This window comes from Wyeomyia smithii, chromosome 3 (assembly GCF_029784165.1).
Source record: "Wyeomyia smithii strain HCP4-BCI-WySm-NY-G18 chromosome 3, ASM2978416v1, whole genome shotgun sequence".
In the NCBI taxonomy this organism is placed as follows: Eukaryota; Metazoa; Arthropoda; class Insecta; order Diptera; family Culicidae; genus Wyeomyia; species Wyeomyia smithii.
Window position 1 is genome coordinate 50,942,320 of NC_073696.1, and position 22,105 is coordinate 50,964,424.

General features: G+C 35.7%; 1 protein-coding gene across 1 annotated transcript; it reads right to left on the bottom strand.

The window, feature by feature from the left end:
- Nucleotides 1–8,526: 8,526 nt before the first annotated feature.
- Nucleotides 8,527–10,572, bottom strand: LOC129728278 (uncharacterized). The gene has a single exon (XM_055686705.1). It carries the CDS (start codon nucleotides 10,570–10,572, stop codon nucleotides 8,527–8,529), a length of 2,046 nt encoding a protein of 681 aa, XP_055542680.1.
- Between the last annotated feature and the right edge of the window lie 11,533 nt (nucleotides 10,573–22,105).

Sequence of the window (22,105 nt, forward strand, 5' to 3'; positions counted from 1 at the left end):
AGCTGTTTTACGACTTAATAAATGGGTTTACCATTCGAATGAAAACAAAACGTTAAAACTCAACGCTCGGCAGACGGTGTGTAAATACTACGTGCTATAGGTGCATTCGAATGTTTAATCTTCTGCTGAAAATCCGAACCATTTCGAGCGGGTTTATTAGCGTGATGAAGATGCAATAAAAATCCGCCGAAATTAATGCTTTTCCCATTTGCATTTGGTTCATCGGAAGTCGACCGGCAGTCGTTTAGAGGGAAAAGGTCTGCTTAAGATAAGGAGGAATGTGTTCAAGTATAAAATGGATTGAAAGCGGGTGCTTTGCTGATGTAAAGACTGGAACGTTTTGTTATCCTTCGTACGAGAGAGAGAGAGAGAGAGACTGTTTTACTTTTATAGCTTACACGAAGTTCATTTGATTTCTTCAAATCCAAAAAAATGCGTTTGTTTTCAAGTACAGTTCAATTTTCGTGTGTTATAGCCAATAATATGTGTATGTAATCGATTCAAATACGTTCACTTCTGAAATTTTTTTTTAACATAACCTAATGCCCATTGAGGATGAAATCAATTAATTTCTTAGTAATTAGTAATTTTCGATTTTTTTCTTCAACTCAAATAAATTTCAATTTTTTTAATATACATGAAAACTCCATCATCTTTCAAGAATTACAATAGCGATACATTACTTTAGCATTAAGGAGTTTCGGGTCATGTCATGGAAGATTTCTTAACACAATCCGCACGAATCTTTTCTGCATTCGCTCAAGTCACAAATTCCAGACTAGTTGTTGAGAACACCAAACCAAGCTAGCATTTCCGAGGAGTGGCCGATCGAGAGCACAATACAACGCCTTCATGCAATGGGGATCCAAAAAGTCGTGAGCAATTTAGGAAATGAAACTAAGTTGTCTCGTGGCTTTAGCTATATTGAACGTAAGTTTAATATACATCGAAACTCCAAGGTCACTAACGTGGTCAACGTTTGTTAGGCTTTGATTACCAATTTGATAGTTGAATACAATTGGATTCGTTTTGCGGTGAAAGGTCATCACTTGTCACTTACTAATGCCTACCGTCAGCCAGTTTTTGCGGAACCAATAAAAAAACTTGTCCAAAAGCCCTTGTAGCCACCAACAGTCGTCGATAGAGCGTATTATCAAATACAGCTTAAGATCGTCCGCGTATACTAGTCTATAGTCAACATCCAGCAGTAAAGGTCCTAAGTAGCTACCTTGTGTAACGCCAGAGGTGAAAGCTGTGACGAAAAGCAGGATTTAATGCACACTCGTAGAGCTCTATCACATGATATGAGCTAAGCCAATCGACAAACCTCTGCGATGTACCAATCTGTTGATGGAGTAATAAATTGAAGAGCTAGGTTAGCGAAGCTGCTAGGATTTTTGCACCTTCTTTTCATTAGAGCCGAGTTCTTACAGAGTAGGTAAAAAGGGTGACTTTACTTTATTGGTGGCGTAGGCCTCGAGCTAGTCGCTCCCCCTAATATGTTCATACCTATAATTGCTGGTGGTATATTGGTACTCACGACAAACACCGATCATTTTTGGTAATATTTACACTCCTTAGTTATTACTTTGATATACAATATCTTTCTCTATATATTTATTTCATTTCTATTGGACTTACCCGATCATAACAACCATTACACTCACCATTTTTTCTTTTCCATTTTCTGAATTCCAAAGTTAATGTTTTAGTTTTGATTTATTTCCTCTTAATCGATTGGCTTATCCCTCTGTCATTTCTGTCGTTTTATTATTCTATCTATTTTCTCTTCTATTTAGTTTTTCATTATAATTTCTTGTTTATTTTCAGCATTTTTTTAAAAAATTGTCTATCAGTTAACAATTTTTTATTAGATTCTGACTGTTCTTCAAACTTTTAATAAGTGCCCGATTTCTGCTCTTCATTTTTATTTTCTAATCAATATATACTTGAGCCGCTAGGGGGTTCCCTAACTAATTTCATCTCTTTTTTAATTTTTAGTTTAGTTTTATCGTATTTGTTTTGTTATGGGGATATTTCGTTTTCGGTTTTTATTCTTCTTTTCATTTTTTTCCATGTCACTCTTGTAATACGTAGTTGCTTAACATTTCCCTTTCAGATGTCTTTCTAACTTAATTTTAATTTCCTAATTCACATTCTTTATAATTGTAACTTCCATTCTGTTTCTTGCAATCACGTTCACCACTGCTCGATTCCATTTATTCTTTTCATTTGGCTTTATAATTCTTCATCTTTATATTTAATTCTCTTCCTTTTTCTATGTTCCCCATTTTCAATTACCATTTTTGTTTCCATTTCCATTTCAATACTTCCATTTTATATTTTCTCCATTTTTGTCCACATTGACCTTTACAATGTATGGTTTATTACTGTTTTTCTCATTTCCATCTTGACACGCTTTTATTTTCTTTTTTATTTCCTCTTGACCCTTTCCTTGCCTTTCCATTTTCATTATCCTTTTCTATTTTCTGTTCCATTTCTAATGAGCATAATAATTTCTTTTTCCATGATTTTATTCTCTTGCCTACAGGGTGTTCAATAAGTTCGAATACACTTTCCTTTCGCTTCCTTTTACCTTTTTCACTTTCGTTTTTACATTTCTCCAGCTCAAATCTTTGCCGATTCGCATTCAACGTTTTCATTTTGCATTATCATTTCTCTTTTACATTTATATTTCCCTTTTTTCTCAAGTTGTTTATCCTCGTTTGGTCTACACAAGCGCGCCACTTTTTTCTTTGTTTTTCAATTTTCGCGTTCTTTCTCCTTGAAGTTTTCCTTATCATATTAATTTTCTGTATTTCTTTCTCAATTTTCTTCATTTTTTCACTTTATATTTTTCTATGCCTTTTTACATTTTGCTTATCTCTTTTTTTCTGTAGTGGTCCTCGTGGCTCTGTGGTTAGCGATGTCGGTCGGCTAGCTCTTCCACACAGTTGTGATATCGGATTCGATTTCCGATCGAGTCGAGGATCTTTTCGAGCTGGAAATTTTCTCGACTCAGCACTGGGGAACGGTGTATCGTTGTACTTATCCTACACATATAAAATGAGCCAAAAACTATATCGATAACGAATTCTCTCAACTAATCTAGTTGACCGAGACCGCTACTAGCCCCAAGGCTAAGCGTGCGATATTGATGTTATCTCTTTTTATATTTTTTTCGTGAATATTTCTCACTTTCTATTTAAATTTTTCCCTTAAAATCAGCAAAGGTTCGGGACGAAACCTTTTTTTTTAGAGATTATCGTTCTCAGCACTGCCACGGCCTATTTGGGGAAACTTGGAACTTAGAAAGTTCATTTCAAAAGCTCAAACTCGAAGAAAATGATAGATTATAGCTATTCAACCATTCTTATGAATTTTGGTGCTCCTATTACCATTACCAAAACACGTCAACTTACGTGAGAGTGTCGTAAAGAAATTGCTCGCCGGGCTCGTCGCTTTATCGTTATGTTTACGAGGAAACTCATTCAAGCCTCTGAAGAAACAGTAATGGCTAGGGACACCAAAATTCATAGGAATGGTTAAATATCTATGATCTTTCATTTTTTCAGGTTTTGGAGCTTTAGGAGTGCACCTGTATTGACCAGTGTCATTCGAGGGGAATAGTTGCTTTAAGTCTTGGTAAAGGTACCTGGTAAAGGTATCTGTGTTTTTTCATAAATTTGCGTCTCGCGAAAACGGAGAGGGGTAGCGGAGAGTGGTGGTACCTTTACCAAACCTTAAAGCAACTATATCTCTTGAATAAAATTCCAAGTTTCCCAAATCGGCCGTTGCAGTGCTGAGAATGATCGTTTTCGTAATTTTTTTTTGCCCCTAAAAAAAGTAAGAAGTGAGAAAGAAAACGTTTAAAGAATAAGAAATTGGTTGGTTAATAATTTTGCCACAATATTTGAAAGTTTCAAATCATAGCTTCTTACGTTTAGAATGTTAGTATTTGTATCTTCCTTTTTTTTTGGTATTTTCCTCAACTTTACTATTCCATGCCTGTTTCATATTGCCCTTATCGAGTTTTGACTTCTATCCAATGTCCTACTTTCATTCTCCTTGTCTAATTTTTCGGCTATAACATTTTGTTTTATTTGTCCACTCCAATTTAACTGTATTTTCTTTTCCTTCTTCTAGCGTTTTCATTCTTATTCTTTTTTCAGCTCCGTTCGCATTGGTTCCTATTTACTTAATCTTTTTTTTTTTGATTCAGCTTTGTTTCCGTTTTATTTTTTTCGTATGCATGTACCCACTAAGATTTGTCGTTTTTTCTATTTCTCCTACTCCTTTTCATTTCTTTTGTTTAAAATGTTACTATATGCACTCATTTTTTTCTGATTGTTTTCTTCTCTATACAGTCCTTATCGAGTCAATGTCCAATGTTTTACTTCCAAAGTAACATTTCGGTTTTATTCGGTTCGCTTATTTTCGTTTTTCTACTAGATTCCATGTACCGATTCTTTTTCATAGAAAAAAGAAGCAGTTTTTTTGTTTAATTTGTCGTTTTAAATATTCTTCAAAGAAGTTATTATTGCCGTATTTCTTTCTTACTTCGCTTCAACTTTTTTATCGTTTTTTTGACCTTTTTCTTCTTATGTTCTATTGGGTGATTTTTGTCTTTTTCGGCCACAGGTCGGACTCGATAATCTGGAGATTCGATTATCCGGAATTTTAGACTCGATTATCCGAAATTTGATTTTTTTTTGTGTTCGTTTTTAATTTTTTTTCCGAAATTTCACCTTAACCATCCCTTCTGGCATATTTGTGATCATTTTTGTCACTTCCGGCATGTTTGTAACATGTTCGAATTAAGTGAAAATCATCAATGTCCAATTTTTTTTGCATCGCTTACCGCTTTTCGCCTCCGAAATAATTTCTTGTTACGCCACTGCATCTTACAAGTAAAATAAAAAAAAGAAAATATTCATTTCATGTTAATTAATAGCAAATTTGATTATTTTTTCAGTGATTCGATTATCCGCAAAGGTTCCCATTTCCTTTTTCCTCTTTCTCAAGATTTTTTTTAGTTCTGTTTTTCAACCTTAGGTTTTTTCGTATACATCTATTTACTAAAATTTGTCGTTTCATTTTCTCTATTTCTCCTTTTGAGTTGGCTTTGATTTTGAACCAGTAAATTTTTTTTTCACGTTTCCCATTATTATTCTTATATTTTATTACTTTTCCAGATTTTTCCTCGCTTCGCTCCTTGTTCATCATCTTTTTCTACTGACTGATCTATTTTCGAATCACATAATCATTTTCTGTTTAAATATTTTTATTCTGTTGCTCTTTTTTATCAATCTTTCTTATATTCGTTTTTTAATCTTGTGTTACCAACTCACCTCTAGTCCAATTTTATTCTCTCATTTAACGTATCCCCTATTTTCACCTTTTATTTTATTTATGTTTTCCTCCTTTCCATATGCAATGCGCTCATATTCTTCATCCTTCTCAATTTTGTATTCAAATTTTCATCATTATTTTTCTTCCGCCGACCCGGACCACTCCTATTGTGTTTGACTAGAGCAGTTTTTCTTCTTCCTTTTTTCCTTTTTTCCTCACCACTTTCCGTGATATTTTCTTTTCTATATGCATTTTTTACACTTCTTTCCTATTCTTCTTTTTGACATTTTTTTTACTAATTTCGATCCGCGTAATTTTGTCACAATATTTAGAAATATCAAATGACACCTTCTTACGTTCAAAATGCACCTTTTGCACTCAAAATATCTTTTTTTATTTGTTTAATTTTTTTTGTAATGAAATAACGTCATACAACAACATTTTGGGATAGGGGTGCTAATTGAAATTTTAAAAACTTCGAGATTCTCAGTCAGTTTTCAAAGGATTCCCTTTAATTTTGCTGCAATAGTAGCCAAATATTTATGGTCGCAGTGATGGGTACACAGTGTAAAAAAAAATCCTTAACCTGTACCCCGAAATACATTGATATAAGTTGGGCTGTCGTAATAAAAACTCTGCGGTCGTATTTCATACAAACCGTTTTTTTTTAAAATTTCATTGATTCGTGCCTGCTTTGTTTAGTTCTTCTAGAACTACTTTCTCATTTTTTTCGCAATTTCCGCCTTCCATTTTGTTTCATTCAGTTCACTTTACTCCAAGAATTGTCTGTCTCATTTCATTTTTTGCTTGTTCACTTTTTCGATAGACTTCCATAGAAAAAAGAAACCCTTTTTTAATATGTGGTCTTGTTTCGGTTTTGAATATATTTTGAATAAAATTTGTTTAACGTATTGCATTTTCATTTTGCTTCAATTTTTAGAACCGATTTTGTATGTCACTCTTCTTGTTTTTCTTCTGATCGATATTTATATGTACTATTGGAGGATTTTCTTATTTTATGGTTACAAATATTTGTTTTATTTGTACACTCTAATTTTACTGTAATATATTTTTCTTCTTTTCATGTTTTTATTTCCTATTATTTATCCAGTTCTGTTTTCATTAGTTCCTTTTAAATTGAGTTGCCCAAAACAACGGCATTCTGCCAGATTTTCAGGTCACTATATTTGATAGGCAACATTCATAAATTGCGTAACGTAACAAAATCAATTTTTGAACACCCACCCCCCGTATGTAACGAACAGTCACGCCATCATCTACCCCTTTATAAAAATTACATAACACTGTGGAAGAATTTGCTTGATAAAAATGCTCGTTTTTGGAGAGTCTCTCCAAAGGTTTTGTGTCACGTAACGCAGGTCTTACTTTCCCCCTTCCCTATGTTACAAATCGTAACGCTCAAGGATAGCTTCCCTCCTCCTATGAGCGTTACGCTCAAAGATACCTTCCCTCCCCCTATGAGCGTTGCGTAGTTCATGAAAGCCGCCACACTTGGAAGCCGTTTAACCGAGTTAGATATTTTGGCGTCAAATTGAAGTTAATAGGCTTCATGGAAAAATTTAAAAAATAAATGGAAAGAGGTTTTTTCATTCTGGAGATAGATTATTGTTAGTTTTTAATGCCACTAAACATTAGATATCATGAAGCACCATGCGTCTTCATTAGAATAAGTTACTGCAATGTAGAATTTTCAATGGAGACGCATGGTGGCTCATGGATGAATGAAAAATCTATTACAGAATAAAAAACCTAAATTAATCCACCTAGCGGTCAGACCCAGCCTTTCTCATTTAAACTTATTATTTGTAAAAATACATTTACATGTACGCTTCAATCCAATAAATGTGTATTCACTTTTTGGGTTCTAAAATAATGATGTTGTAATTGAAGTATGAAATATGAAATTTGACGTAATGTAAATGCTCAAGAAATGGCAAAATAAAATAAATGACTCTTAATTTCGAACAATTCAATCACGACCGATACCGGGAACATTCAAATGGTGCGATACCACATTAAGGCCACATATATTGATCAAAGCAGGTATAGTTTTAAATAGCCTTTGAATTTTTTTTCTTTCCATAACTTTTGAACTACATATCTACATAATTGTTATGAAGTTTGTTATTTGTAAGTTTGAGAGATGACTCGTTCGTTTGACACTAGTTATGTTCAAATAAGTCGTGAAATCTTTGAGATAATAGACTTTCGTTGTTTTATTAACAATTTAATACATAACGGTTGCTTAGTTCGATTATAATCAAATGAAATGGGAACGTATAGGGCAGCCAAACTTTGAAACCACGTGTTAAATCATAGTTCATCAATTAATCCTTCACTAGCCCGTTCATCTGATAATACTATTGATCAAATCAAATGAAGTTTCGTGATTTTCACAATTCGGTACATTACAGACGAAGTTACAGTTCGATTACAGTAAAATTCAATAGGGTGTTATGAGTCAGCTAGACCTTTTATTTGACACTAATTTCGTGAAAATCGGTTCAGCCATCTCTGAGAAATGTGAGTGAGTTTATGTATTCTTCGGAATATGTTTCTTTTCATAGCTAGATTTCACATTTTTAAACATAACAGGCTAAGTAAAAGTCCGATTGCTAAAAAATCACTAAGGTCTTTGGGGCAAATAGACCTTTCATATGACACTGATTTTGTGGAAATCGGTCCAGCCATCTCTGAGAAACATGAGTGAAATTAAACAGTCTTCAGAAGACGTTTCTTTTTATAGCTTTTGAACCACATGTACAATCTATATATTCGAGGTCTATTTCGACTGTAACGATTTCAAATTTATGGAGTTTCGGCTTGCAGTCTTCTCTTAAAAGATCGAAACAGAAGTTTGTCTACTGTCCTACGTTTCGGCTGAGTGTATTTAGCCTTCTTCCGGGAATTACTGTATTAAACATTTTAACAATTTAGTGTGAGGAGTGTATAGGCGTTGCGTGTACTTACTAGGTTTCTGTCTATCGTCATTAACTGTAATATTTCTACGTGTAAGCGTCCTGTTATGTACATCAAAGGTGTTTGATTGTTCTATGTGCTTTTGAAAAATAAACTTTTTTGTATGGTTTTTAGAGTTCACTATACTTTACTGCTTCGGCGTGTTGTCACTACTCTTGTGGGTATTACTGTTATCTAGTTTATGCTGTTTACTATCTGTTGCTGTTTGTTTCTGTGTTTGTCTATTGCATGCAAGATGCCAGCGAATGTAGCATTTAGTCCGTCTACGTCGGTGCGTTTGTTGACTGTGGATGTGTCGTTGTAGATCCATACCATCTCTAGCAAGCTCAGAGATGATTTCCTGTGTGTGAAGTCCAATATTTTGGTTTCGGTAAGGTTAAACCGATGACGCTCGTCGATACAATGGGAGATGAGTGCTGTTTTCTCTCTGAGAGAACGTATTGCGGGGTCGGTGTATGGAAGTCCTGAGTTCAACAGCTGATCGAGTTTGTTTATGTTGCTCTGGTGGTTGGAGAGTCTGCTCTTAAGCAGATTGCTGGTCATGCCAATGTAACTTTTGTCACAGTTGCTGCAGGGTATTTTATATATGACATTATGTTTAAGTAATGCGGGAACGGGGTCTTTGATCTGGATGAAAAATTTTCTCACGGTGTGTGTACATCGCGTTGATACACAAACTTCTGGGTACTGCTGTTTCAATATCCTAACTATATGGGGCGTTAACATCGGTATATACGGTATCGACCGATATATTCTTTCTGCTGCGGGTGTATTGTGGGTGGTTTGGATGTTCTTAGCGGTTTTCATTCGATTCCAGCATCGATTGATTAAACTGAGAGGATAGTCATTTAATTTAAGCTGTTGAACTATAATGTTTCTCTTCTGGGTATCAGTTAAGTTGGTGGATAGATCGTTTACTCGTGATATGAAATTGGAAGCTATATTAATTTTTAGCGACAGTGGGTGGATGGATCGGTAGTTCAATAGTCGTCCGGAGGCAATAGTTTTCGTATAATATTCAGTGCGTATTGAGTTATCAGCTTGTCGTATGAGTGTCATATCCAGATATGCTAGTCGTCCGTTCTGTTCCTCTTCTATGGTGAATTGAATGTCGCTATGATATGAATTAAAAGCTGTCAGTATTTCGTTTTTCTTATCTTTGGGAATTATAAGAAACAGATCATGGACATATTTGCGTATTGTGTGAACAGGGAAACAAATGTTGCGTAAAACGGAGTCAATGAGTGGTTCCATAATGAGATCGGAGAGTATCGGTGAGAGAGGATTTCCCATGGCTGCACCCGCTATTTGAGAGTAATATTGATCTCTGAACATAAAGTAACTTGAATCCAAGCAGAAGTTGACGATTTCCAGGAACAGATCCAAATTGATATTGGTATTAGTTCTCAGCGATCCCCAACTGTTTATGGTATCACGGATAATTAATTCCTTGGGAATGCTGGTGAACAGCGATATGACGATATCACGTACGTTGTATTTGGTCTGGATGGACATTTGATATATTTTGCAGACATATTTAGAAAGATTGTAGCTCGGACTAGTCATTCCAGGGACCACGGGACGGAGAGGCAGATTTTGTTTGTGTGCTTTAGGTTGTCCATATATTCGGGGGCAAGTGGCGGTATAGGTTTTCAGATTGTAGGCAGTTTGTTTGTCTATAAGTTTGAGCTCGAGCAATCGTCCTATGATGTTGTTGTTGGCGGTTTGGAATTTGTTCGTGGGATCGGATTTAACAGTTTTGTACGTATTTGTGTCGTTGAGCAAGAGTTTCATTTTACGGTTATATTCTTCGGTTAACTTCACAACAGTGCGGTTGCCTTTGTCGGCCGATAGAATGCAGATATTTGGGTTTAGTTTCAGGAAATTTCTGGTTTTGGTTTGTGCGATTCTTATAAACTTGGATTCTGGGTCTCTCGGACAGTTATCGTATTTATGGATGAAATTGTTTATGCAATTGGTAATCATACATCGGGTTGTGTCCTGAATTTGGTGCTTGAAGTTGGTTTTTAAAATTGATTCGGTTTCGGCAAGAAGGTGGTACAGTTGGTTGTGCGGGAAATTATGAGGATATAGTGAAAACTTTGGACTTAGACTTAGTAACGTCGTTACTTCTTCTGGGATTTCTGTGTCGGTTGCGTTAAGAATTGCTTTTTCATTTAGTGTTGGAATCGTCGAATGGACTCTAGATGATGTAACCATCAGATTGTGGAGTTTTTTCCGGGTTTGTTTTTGTTTCTGGTTGTAGATTCGATTGTATGCCAGTTCTTGGGAAAATATAAACGTAGTGTGGGTTTCAGTATCGGTGGAATTGATGATTTGTTGTTTTAACTGTTGGAGTTGTCTATTGAGCTTATTTATTTTGTAGAAAGTGTGTTTTATCTCGATGTTGAGGACTGATTGTTTGAATCGTTTTATATGATTATTCAATAAAATATAAAATATATAAAATTTAAAAGTTAAGGGTTTTTAAGATAGCCCGTTCATTTGATACCAATTGTATTGAATTCGGTTGTGTGGTTTCTGAGATATTGATGTTTCGTGATTTTTACATGTTTAAACATAACCTTGAAAATAAAAATCCAATTGCAATTAAATTTAATAGGGTCTTATGGGGCAAATAGAACTGTCATTTGCATATAATTTCATTAAAATCGGTCCAGCCATCTTTGAGAAAAGTGAGTGAAAATAAAAATCTGCACATACAGACACATACATACAAGAAATGCTCAGCTCGTCGAACTGAGTCGAGTGATATATGCCATTCGGCCCTTTGGAGCACTTTCATATCTTCGGTTTTGCAAGTGATTACTATACTTTTCTAGGAGAAAGGCAAATTAAAAAAAATATTATTTAGGAGTAAAATATTAATGCTGAAGAAATAGCGAAATAAAAGAAATGACTTTGAATTTCGTACACTTCTATCACGAGCAATACCGAGAACGTACGAATAGCACAATACCAAATTTAAATTTTGTTGAGACCATATGTTTTGATCAAAGCAGTTACAGTTTTAAATAGTCTTTGAATATCGTTTCTTTTCATAGCTTTTGAACCACATATCAAATTGCTTTGAAATTTCTTACTTGTGAGTTTGAGAGACAACCCGTTCAAATGACACTAGATATGTTCAAATAAGTCGTGTGACCTTTGAGATAATAGACTTTCGTTGTTTTTGTAATTTAATACATAACGGTCGGAATAAAAAAACGATTATAGCCAAATCAAATGGGAACCTATAGGAAAGCCAAACTTTTCATTTGACACTAAGATTGTTGAATTTAGTCCAGCCATTTTTGGGAAAACGAGTGAATTTGAAATGTCAGTAATCACTATAAAATTCATCAATTAACCTTTAACTAGCCCGTTCATTTGATACCAATATCAAATCGGTTGTGTATTTTCTTAGATAATGAAGTTTCGTGATTTTCATATTTTGATACATTACAGATGAAGAATCGGACCGATTACATTGAAATTCAATAGGGTGTTATGAGGCAGCTAGACCTTTTATTTGATACTAATTTCGTGGAAAGCGGTTCAGCCATCTCTGAGAAAAGTGAGTGAGTTTAAGTAGTCTTCGGAATATGTTTCTTTTCAAAGCTGGATTTCACATTTTTAAACATAACAGGCAAAGTAATAGTCCAATTGCAAAACAAATCAATAGGGTCTTATGGGGTAATTAGACCTTCCAAATGACACTGATTTTGTGGAAATCGGTTCAGCCATCGCTGAGAAACATGAGTGAGATTAAACACTCTCCAGAACACGTTTCTTTAAATATTTTCTGAACCACACGTTCAATCTTCATGAAACTCAAAAGTTAAGGGTTTTTACGTAGCTCGTTCATTTAAAATCAATTTTGTTAAAATCGGTTGAGTAGTTTCTAATATAATGATGTTTCATGATTTTCACATTTTCAAACATAACCTCTAAACTAAAAATCCGATTGCAATGAAATTCAATAGGGTCTTATGGGGCAACTAGACCTATCATTTGCAATTAATTTCATGAAGCTCGGTCCAGCCATCTCTGAGAAAATCGAGTGAGATTTGGAGAGCGTTACATACACACACACACATACACACACACAAATACACACACACATACAGAAAATGCTCAGCTCGTCAAACTAAGTCGATTGATATACGAGATTCGACCCTTTGGAGCACTTTTATACCTTTGGTTTTTCCAGTGATTGCTATATCTTTCTAGGAGAAAGGCAATAGGAGAAAGGCAAAAATATACACTAAAGTCGCTTTTTATGCGGGGGATACGTACCGCGTAAAAACCGCCTAAATTCCGGAATCCGCGTAAAAAAACGCGCTAATTCCGGAATCCGCGTAAAATAGCCACGTAAAAAAACCCGCGTAAAAAAACACGTAAAAAGCGACCTTAGTGTACCTTCCTCCTTCAATTCGATATTTTATGAAAAATTTCATGAGGAATCTAAAAACTAACGAAAGGATCTTCTAGGTCTTGAACCCTATAAAAAGTCAAAATACGGTTTGAATAAGGGTTTACGCATAGCTGTTGTTATTTATTATACAGTTTGAGGTTTTTTCTTGAAAGACTTAAAATTCCCTACAATTTGACGTCAAAACAAATAAAATCGATGGAACGGCTCAGAAGCACTCTATATCAGAAAGTGTCACCCGATCAAAAAATATACGGATTTAATCTTTTAGAAACAACTATAACGATTTTGCACGCTCGGAGCAAAATAAATGTTTGGGTTGGACTTTTTGCCTTTCTCCTAGAAAGGTATAGCTATCACTGGAAAAACCAAAGGTATAAAAGTGGTCCCAATAGCCGAATGTCATATACCACTCGACCCCTTTCGACGAACTGAGCATTTTCTGTATGTATGTATGTATGTGTGTATGTGTGTGTGTGTGTGTGTGTGTGTGTGTGTGTGTGTGTGTGTATGTGCAATTTTTTTTCTCACTCACTTTTCTCAGAGATGGCTGGACCGGTTTTCATAAAATTAATTGCAAATGAAAGCTCTAGTTGCGCCATAGGTTGCTATTGAATTTCATTGTAATCGGATTTTTAGTTTAGAGGTTATGTATCAAAATGTAAAAATCACGAAACATCAATATCTCAGAAACCACACAACCGATTTCAATAAAACTGGTTTCAAATGATCGGACTGTCTCCAAAACCCTTAACTTTCAAATTTCATTATGATTGAACATGTGGTTCGAAAGTAATGTAAAGAAAAGTTATCCTGAGGTTGTTTAAACTCACTCATTTTTCTTAGAGATGGCTAAACCGATTTTTACCAAATTAGTGTCAAATGAAAGCTATAGTTGCCCAATAGGTTGTTATTGAATTTCATTGTAATCGGATTGTAACTTTGTTCGTTGTTCATAAAAATGTGAAATCACATAATGAAAGTAAACATGTTGACATTCTCCTAACAATCACTGGCTAATTAAAAGGTAGAAAAGTGATCCAAATGTTCGAATGTCATATACTACTCGACTCAGTTCGATGTATTGAGCATTCTCTGCATGTATGCATGTACAGGTGTATATGTGTGTGTGTGGGTGTGTACGTGTGTATGTGCACCTTATTTTCACACTCACTTTTCTCAGAGATGGTCTGACCGATTCTTTCTATCTTGGTGTCAAATTAAGCGTCTATTTGCCGGAGTTTTGGCGCTGCGTCAGAATGTGAAAAACGCTGTTATATCTCAGAAGCTATGAACATAGTTGAATTCAAATTAATGGGCTTTTAATCCCTTGAACAATGAATTTCATAATGTTTAAACATGTGGTTTGAAATTATAGGAAGAAACGTAACCCGCAGACTGTTTAAAACTATAGCTACGATCAAAGTAAGTGGCCTCAACATCATTTAAATTTAATATTGTACTATTTCAATGTTTGCGGCCTTGCTCGGGATTGAAGGTGAAATTCAAAGTCATTTCTTTCATTACAATTTTTGCCTTTCTTCTAGAAAGGTATAGCAATCACTGCAAAAACTAAAGGTATAAAAGTGCACAAAAGGGCCGAATGTCGTATACCACTCGACTCAGTTCGACGAGCTGAGCTTTTTCTGCATGTATGTGTATGTGTGTGTGTAACGCTCTCCCAATCTCACTCGATTTTCTCAGAGATGGTTGAACCTATTTCAATGAAATTAATTGAAAATGAAAGGTCTAGTTGCCCTATAAGAACCTATTAAATTTTTTTGTTATCTGATTTCTAGTTTAGAGGTTATGTATCAAAATGTAAAAATCACGAAACATTAATATCTCAAAAACTACAAAACCGATTTGGACAAAATTGGTTTCGAATGAACGGGCGACCTAAACAACCCTTAACTTATGAATTTTATGAAGATTGAACATGTGGTTCAGAAGTAATGGAAAGAAACGTGTTCTGGAGACTATTTTATCTCACTCATGTTTCTCAGAGATGACTGAACCGATTTTCATAAAATCAGTGTCATATGGAAGGTCTTGTTGCCCCATAAGATTCTAATGATTTTTTTTTTGCAAACGGGTTATTACTTTGCCTGTTATGTTTAAAAATGTGAAAACCAGCTATGAAAAGAAACATATTCCGAAGACTACTTGGACTCACTCACTTTTCTCAGAGATGGTTGACCCGATTTCCACAGAATTAGTATCAAATGAAAGGTCTAGCTGCCTCATAATACCTTATTGAATTTTGCTGTAATCGGACTGTAACTTCGTCTGTAGTGTATCGAAATGTGAAAATCACAAAACTGCATTATCTTAGAAACTACACAACCGATTTGAACAATATTGATTTCAGATGAACGGTTGATTGAACACGTGGTTTTAAAGTTTGGCTGCCCTATACGTTACCTTTTCATTTGATTGTATCAAACTTAAGCAACCGTTATGTTTTAATTTGTAAAACACCGAAAGTCTATTATCTCAAGTATTACACGACTTATTTGAGCATAACTAGTGTCAAACAAACGAGTCATCTCTCAAACTTACAAAAAACAAACTTCATAACAATTTGATATGTGGTTCAAAAGTTTTGGGAAGGAAAGAAATTCAAAGACTATTCAACACTATAGCTACTTTGATTAATGGCCTCAACATGACTTAAATGTGGTATCGTACTATTTGAACGTTCCCAGTATCGCTCGTGAATAAATTGTTCGAAATTAAGAGTCATTTCGTATATTTCGCTATTTCTGAAGCATTAACATTACGTCAAATTTCATATTTTATACTTTAATTACAACATCAATATTTTAGAACCCAAAAAGTGAATATACCCTTTTGGATTTAAGCATTCATGTAAATCTATTTTCACAAATAATAAATTTGAATGAGAAACCGCTAGGTGGATTAATTTAGGTTTTTTATATAAAATCGCTGAGTTTTTGTTTTCCATTATTGTCTTCTTTCATCGCTATTTCCTATTCCCATTGTTTATTTTTCTTTCTCTTTCGCTTTCCATTTTCTCTGTTTCATTCCTTTTTCTCATTACTGTTTCCTATTCCTATTTCTGGTTTCCATTTCGGTTTCTTTTTTTTCCCATTCTTCTTCGCCATAGTCTAGTTGTATTACCCTTTCTTATTACTCTCTATCACGTTATTTTCTGTTTATTTTTTCATTCTTTTTTCTTATGTTTCTTTCTCATTAACGTATTTTTGTTATTATTTTATCTGTCGGTTCCCTTTAATTTTTGTCTTGTTTTATTTACCTCCTCATGCATTGCTCATTGCTGTTTTATTTTTCATTCCAATATTCATATATTTCTCTATTTTTACTTTTGGTTGCAATATCGCTTTCCCATTTTTCTTATATTTTTATCTTTGGTTTTTTTTGTTTTCTCGTTTACTTTTTCTCATTTTGCATTTTCAATTTACATTTCTTTTTTTTTTGTTTTTCAATTTCTTCCGTGAACACCTCTCAGTTTTTTTAAAATTGTTTACTAATTTACCCCACTTTGTCTTATCACTGTTCGTCAGTCTTTGTCTCATTTATATTTCTCAAAGCATTCTACCATATTTTAATAAAAAATATTGTTAGAGAAAATATGAAACGGTGCAAAATAGGTTTATGAATATTAATTTTACAAACAACATTAGAAAAAAAAACAAATTATTACATCCTGCATTCAGAACGACTAGCAACAGTTAATTATTCAATTCCTAAATCTTCAAAAAGATCAGATGGCTCAATCATTCACCCGTTTAGCAGAAGTTTGCGCATTAGTAATCCAAAAATCCATGCCAATTTGCATATTAAAACAAACCGCAAATCCTATCCATTTGTGTATAATTCTCGCAACCGAGCAATATTTCAAACAGCCATCTCTCAGTGTCGCCAGTCGCAGCCAGTCAACCGGGAGCACTAGTGGTGGCCCGGATGACATTCGGATCCTCTGATTTGTTTGCCCATGCATCAAGCTCGGATGACAAAACGAAGGTAGCAGCAAAAAAAAAACCATCATCTAAGCTCTGAATGAAATGGTATAAAATTTTAATAAATTGTACGTTCCAATTTGTTCAAAGCGAATCCTTTCGCCCGCAAAAATACAGCCGCACATATTCTTTACGTATTGGTGGCTGCAGCAGGGGTAAAGATCGGAAAAACAAATTTATATTTTATAAACTTGAAGTTTATGCTTCATCGGATCGTCGTCGGGGACAAGCAAGCGACGTACGCGGAAGCTGCCGGAGGACGGAAGCTGACAGCCGGGCTGGATTCACGCTCTCGTATGCAAATTAGAAAGCCAACACATATGCCCCGACGCCTCTCGGTCTAATTTGCCTAAACAAACATTGATTGAAATGTTGTCGTTTGTCTTGTTTTAAACCACCCGTCACCTTCCGCTCTATGTGGAAACCGCACGACCCCGAGAACTGCTATGTTCCTGTGGGACCTCGTCACTATCGGTGGAATGGTATGATGACGACCGACCGACGAGGACGACGACAATGGCAACTGACTGTCGGAGAATCCATTGCCTAAATTGGACGCAGTGTTGGAAGGGCTAGAGAACGTAAAAGGTTTTCCACTCTCGACGTTCGAACGATTAAATAATAAATTCTGACAACACTTTGGTTGGCACCGCCACGGTTGTCATCGTTTTTATAACCAACCGAATGCATTAGTGACACCAGCCGCAAATATGCAACCCCTCCCACAGGAGCTAGAAAAACCTTCACCCAGTACCAAACTCTACTCACACCAGACCTGCTTAAGAGGTGCTCTATGCTGTTCACCCTACAGAAAACCCTACAGTGACTTATTGCAATATAATAATTTATGTATGCAAATTAATCAAAACATAAATTTCGAGCATTTATTCCAGTATCGGCTGCTACTAGCTTCCAGCAGCAGCACCAACTGGAGCTCATGTGTTCGGTTAGTTTCCGTATTTATTTTCGCGTTTCTTCCCTCTCGAAAGCCACGTCAACCAATGAGCGTGAAAGCCGGTGTCACGTTTTTCGCCACGAGGGATGACATTTTCTCGCTTCCAATTTTGAACGATGGTGCCGATATGCGCGCGACATTTCGCGGAAGTTGCGCTCTCCAGCAATTGCCAGCTTGGGTGAACTTTTCGCGCCCCACTCCCTGCCTCCTTCTGCTGTTCAAATTGCTGGCTGGCGCGGGTGGTTAGCACGATTGGAGCAAAGTGACAAAAGCCTGAAGTAAAATTTGTCGTTTGCAGGAAAATTGTGACTGCTGCTGGTACCGTGTGCTTCTGATTTGCGCGTGTTTTGCGATGCTGCAAAAAGATAGAAAATGTGTGAGAGATGGTGCTGATCGAGACGCTGCCGCTGGGTAGGTTCTGTTTTTTTGTTCGTTGGGGATGGGGTAGATGTTGCCGCGCGATATAGAGGAACGTTCGAGGCGTGAAAGAGTTCTCATCTGGGCAAAGGGGTACCGAATGGTTTATCGATTGATAAACGATGATTTATTGAAGCGAAGTTTGGATTCCAAGTATGGAGAAGATTACTGGAGGTGAATTCGAAAAAGTCGTTCGCTCGTGGGAGTGTTGTTTTACGATGGATGGAAAAAAATTGCTCTGCTGTTTCTTTATTTTGAACTTCTACATCGATCGTTTATTGAACGTATGATACAAATTTTAAAGGGCCTTTTTTGTGTACCCAATACGCACGAGAGTCACAGATAAAATATGTTTTTTTTCTTAAAATTGTACTCCAAATGCGTTGAAAATAATGTGGAAACAAGTTTTGTAATCCAGTAACTAACACTTTCTAATGAAAATCTAATGTCTTTGAAGATTCACAGATCAAATTATTTTACTTTGAAAACGAAAGTTTTTTTCATTAAGTAATTGCGGTGATAATTTGCAGTACAATTGACAGTTTGGCATAGAATAGTAACCGAATCGGTAAGAGGTACGGTTGATTTTTTCTCATAAATTCATGGTGATATTGCATAGGAATAGTTTCTCCCGTAAGTCACTGCGACTTTCGTAAGAAAATAGTCATGCAAAGATCTATGATTATTATCAAGAAGAAAGTTATTTACAGTATTTGTTGGAGGATACCTATTGTTTTTTTATGATTATTCAAAACGATAAAAATATATATAATAAAATAATTAAAACACAATATATTTTTTGTACATAACCTTCAATTGATGCGGCACAATACATAAAATGTCAAACGGAGTGAGACAATTTATTACTACGGAATCTTATAAGCTAAAGGCAAATTTTTTATCCTCACTGTCGACTACGATCTAAAACTGAAACTAGAACTAAACCTAGCAAGTTTTTTTAAAGTCATTGCACAGTGTTTTATTTTGCTGATTTCGTGCTTTAAATTAACCTTCCAGTGCCCAAGTTATATCACTTTAAAACTTTATAAACTTTTTAAAAGTATTTATTGAGACCTTTTAGAGGTTTGACTGAAGGCCGTCTAAAGGCCGTCTAGAGGGTTAAAAGCGTCCTCAAGTTCGATTTTAGTGATATACTTTATTTCGAAAAGTTTTTTTATGTATTCCATTGCGCTTCTTTAAGAATGGACGATTTAGTGATTAATTCACCTAGAAGTGATATGAAACATTTATTTTTTCAGGGCAGGGAGATAGACAGCCAGTGTTTTCGAAAAAGTTGTTTCATATATTTCTGATAGCAACCTTGACGAAGGTTTCGATATGACTTTTCTCCTGGATTTTATTAGCCAAACAGAAATACACATCTTTGTTAACATTTAATCTAGCTAAAGTTCAAAATAAAAAAGTTATTCGAGCATTAACGGTTTTTCACAGGTTAGTTTAACTTTTTAATAACTCCTTCGTACGCGAAAATACGCAGATAGCGATTTGATATTCAGAAAGCACGTCTATTCTACTTCCAAAAGAATATCAAATCACTTGTCTAATTGAGTCTTGTTGATTGTTTTAATGAAAATATCTTTGGCTCGAAAATTCGTACTTTTTCAAACAACTTTGTTTTTGCCTTCGTGCCGTGCAAAAAAAAATGGAAGAACTCCTGAAGTGACCTAGTGTAGGTTGTTGGTCTTGTTGAGTGTAACATTCGCTCATACTAGAAATTTTACAAACACCCCCAAAATCTGAAGTTATGGTCATAATACGGTTTTTTGGACCTCAGTGCATACAAATCGGACACGACAACCTACACTACGTCCCATTAGAAGTTCTAAATCGCTGTAGCACAGTGTTATTGATTAAAAAAAAAAAAAAACAAAACTTCGATGCCTGGAGCCGATAGGAGGTTGATACGATAGAACGAATAGCACTTCTCAATCCCCAGAAGTACTCTTCCGTGAAGAGTATCTCGGTCAAGGGAAATAATATTAAAATCATGGATGTTAAGATCTAGAGTTGAAATGAGCCAAACTTCACATAAGAAAATTACATCGCATTTGTATTTATTAATCAAAATTTTGAATGAATTAATTTTGAAGATGGTACTTCTACAATTCTACTGTAAAACAAAGATATGTTCCTTCACTTCAGGAGAGGACGTTTAGAAGTCAATTGCCACAAAAAAGTTTTACCTGTAAGTGTAAATGCCATTAGAAGACTTTTGAAGGGATCAGTTTTGTTAAAATTTCCAAAAATCCAGTCTACAATATCTGAAATGTTCAGCAGTCAAGATTCCGGCTGAATCTTGGACGAAACAGAAAGAACAGTTAGGTAGATTGATGTTCTTGGAAGTGCTGGAGACTCCTTACGGGAATTACGTTTAGCCAGTATTGAGAAGTTTGCTTTGGGTTTTCAACAGCAGTTTCAGTTTTGATAGGATCTGTTATTTCAGATGGGAATCTCCCTTCATCTTTCCTAGGAAATTTATGAGAAGAGAGGCTTTTTCTCTTCCTAGACTTCCCGGGTATAGCAAAAGAAGGTTCTCCAACTGAATCGTCGGACTCAGACTAATCGTACGACAAAACCTCGGAAATGTTCGGGGAAACTAGTTTGGTGGAAGCGACCTCTTTAAACATTTAAACGGTAGGGCGGTCCCGGCGAAAGATACAGGGAAATAGTCTGATTGGGTGAAAGTTTTTACACCCTTGTCGAGCGATACTGAGTGCGATTGCTTGCAATCCAGTATCTTTACCGACTGAAGGCTGGAATCTTCAAAACGGTCGGTTTTAGCCTTCAGAAGGTCCTTGACGGTCAGAACCGAGTCGATTAGTCTGATTGGGTGAAAGTTTTTACACCCTTGTCGAGCGATACTGAGTGCGATTGCTTGCAATCCAGTATCTTTACCGACTGAAGGCTGGAATCTTCAAAACGGTCGGTTTTAGCCTTCAGAAAGTCCTTGACGGTTAGAACCGAGTCGATTACCACGCTAACTCCTTTGTACGAACTGGAATGTGCATGTGCATGAAAATGTGAGCGTGAATTTGCTTGCTTGAGTCATTACACCGAAATCCGCAGTTTATTAGGGTGGATTTTGGTCATCTTGGTCATGCCTGACAAACCTCTATAAATTTGCATTCTTTATTTATTTATTTATATCATCTGACGTAATGTATCTACTATTAGTTAGTCTATACTTTAAAATACGACTTGGCTCACTATATTCAAATAAATGCTCTACACTCGTGAAAGTTCTTACACTAAACGCAGCAGGTTCATAATAACCAAAGTTTGTACGATGGTATTGGTTTACAAGCATAGAAGAGGACCTCAGCATGCGTTGAGATGCACGAAAAATCATCATGGAAAACAGCTTCGGGGAATCCAGTTCAGCATTCAAAATCTTGGCGATAAATACAGCCTGCTGTAACTTACGGCGGCGTTCTAGAGTGTCAAGTCCAAGTATATGACAGTGGTTCGGACAGGGTGGTAGGTTGGTAGGATCACGCCAAGGTAAATCTCTCAGGGCCAGTCGAATGAATCGTCTTTGTACACGTTCAAGGCGCAGGTTCCATGACAGCTGGTGTGGAGTCCACACCACACTAATGTTTTCAAGTGAGGGGCGCACTAGCGAACAATACAGTGCTTTCATACCGTGAGGGTCCTTGAAGTCACGCGCAACATTAGCGATGAATCCCAATTGCCTACTTGCTTTCGAAATAACTGCAGCGCGATGTTTATCAAAAGTAAGCTTCCGGTCAAGAATAACTCCAAGATCAGTTACGCAATCGACTCTACGCAGCACTTCTCCATCGACAGTATAGTTGAAAATAATTGGCGTTCGAGTGCGATGGAATGTTATCATTTCACATTTTGTAGTACTTATAATCAGAGAGTTTAGTTTACACCACGTCACAAATGTATTTAAAAGTG

Excerpts from the sequence above, each read along its gene's own strand:
- LOC129728278 (XM_055686705.1), bottom strand. The coding sequence starts at position 10,572 with ATGGTTACATCATCTAGAGTCCATTCGACGATTCCAACACTAAATGAA.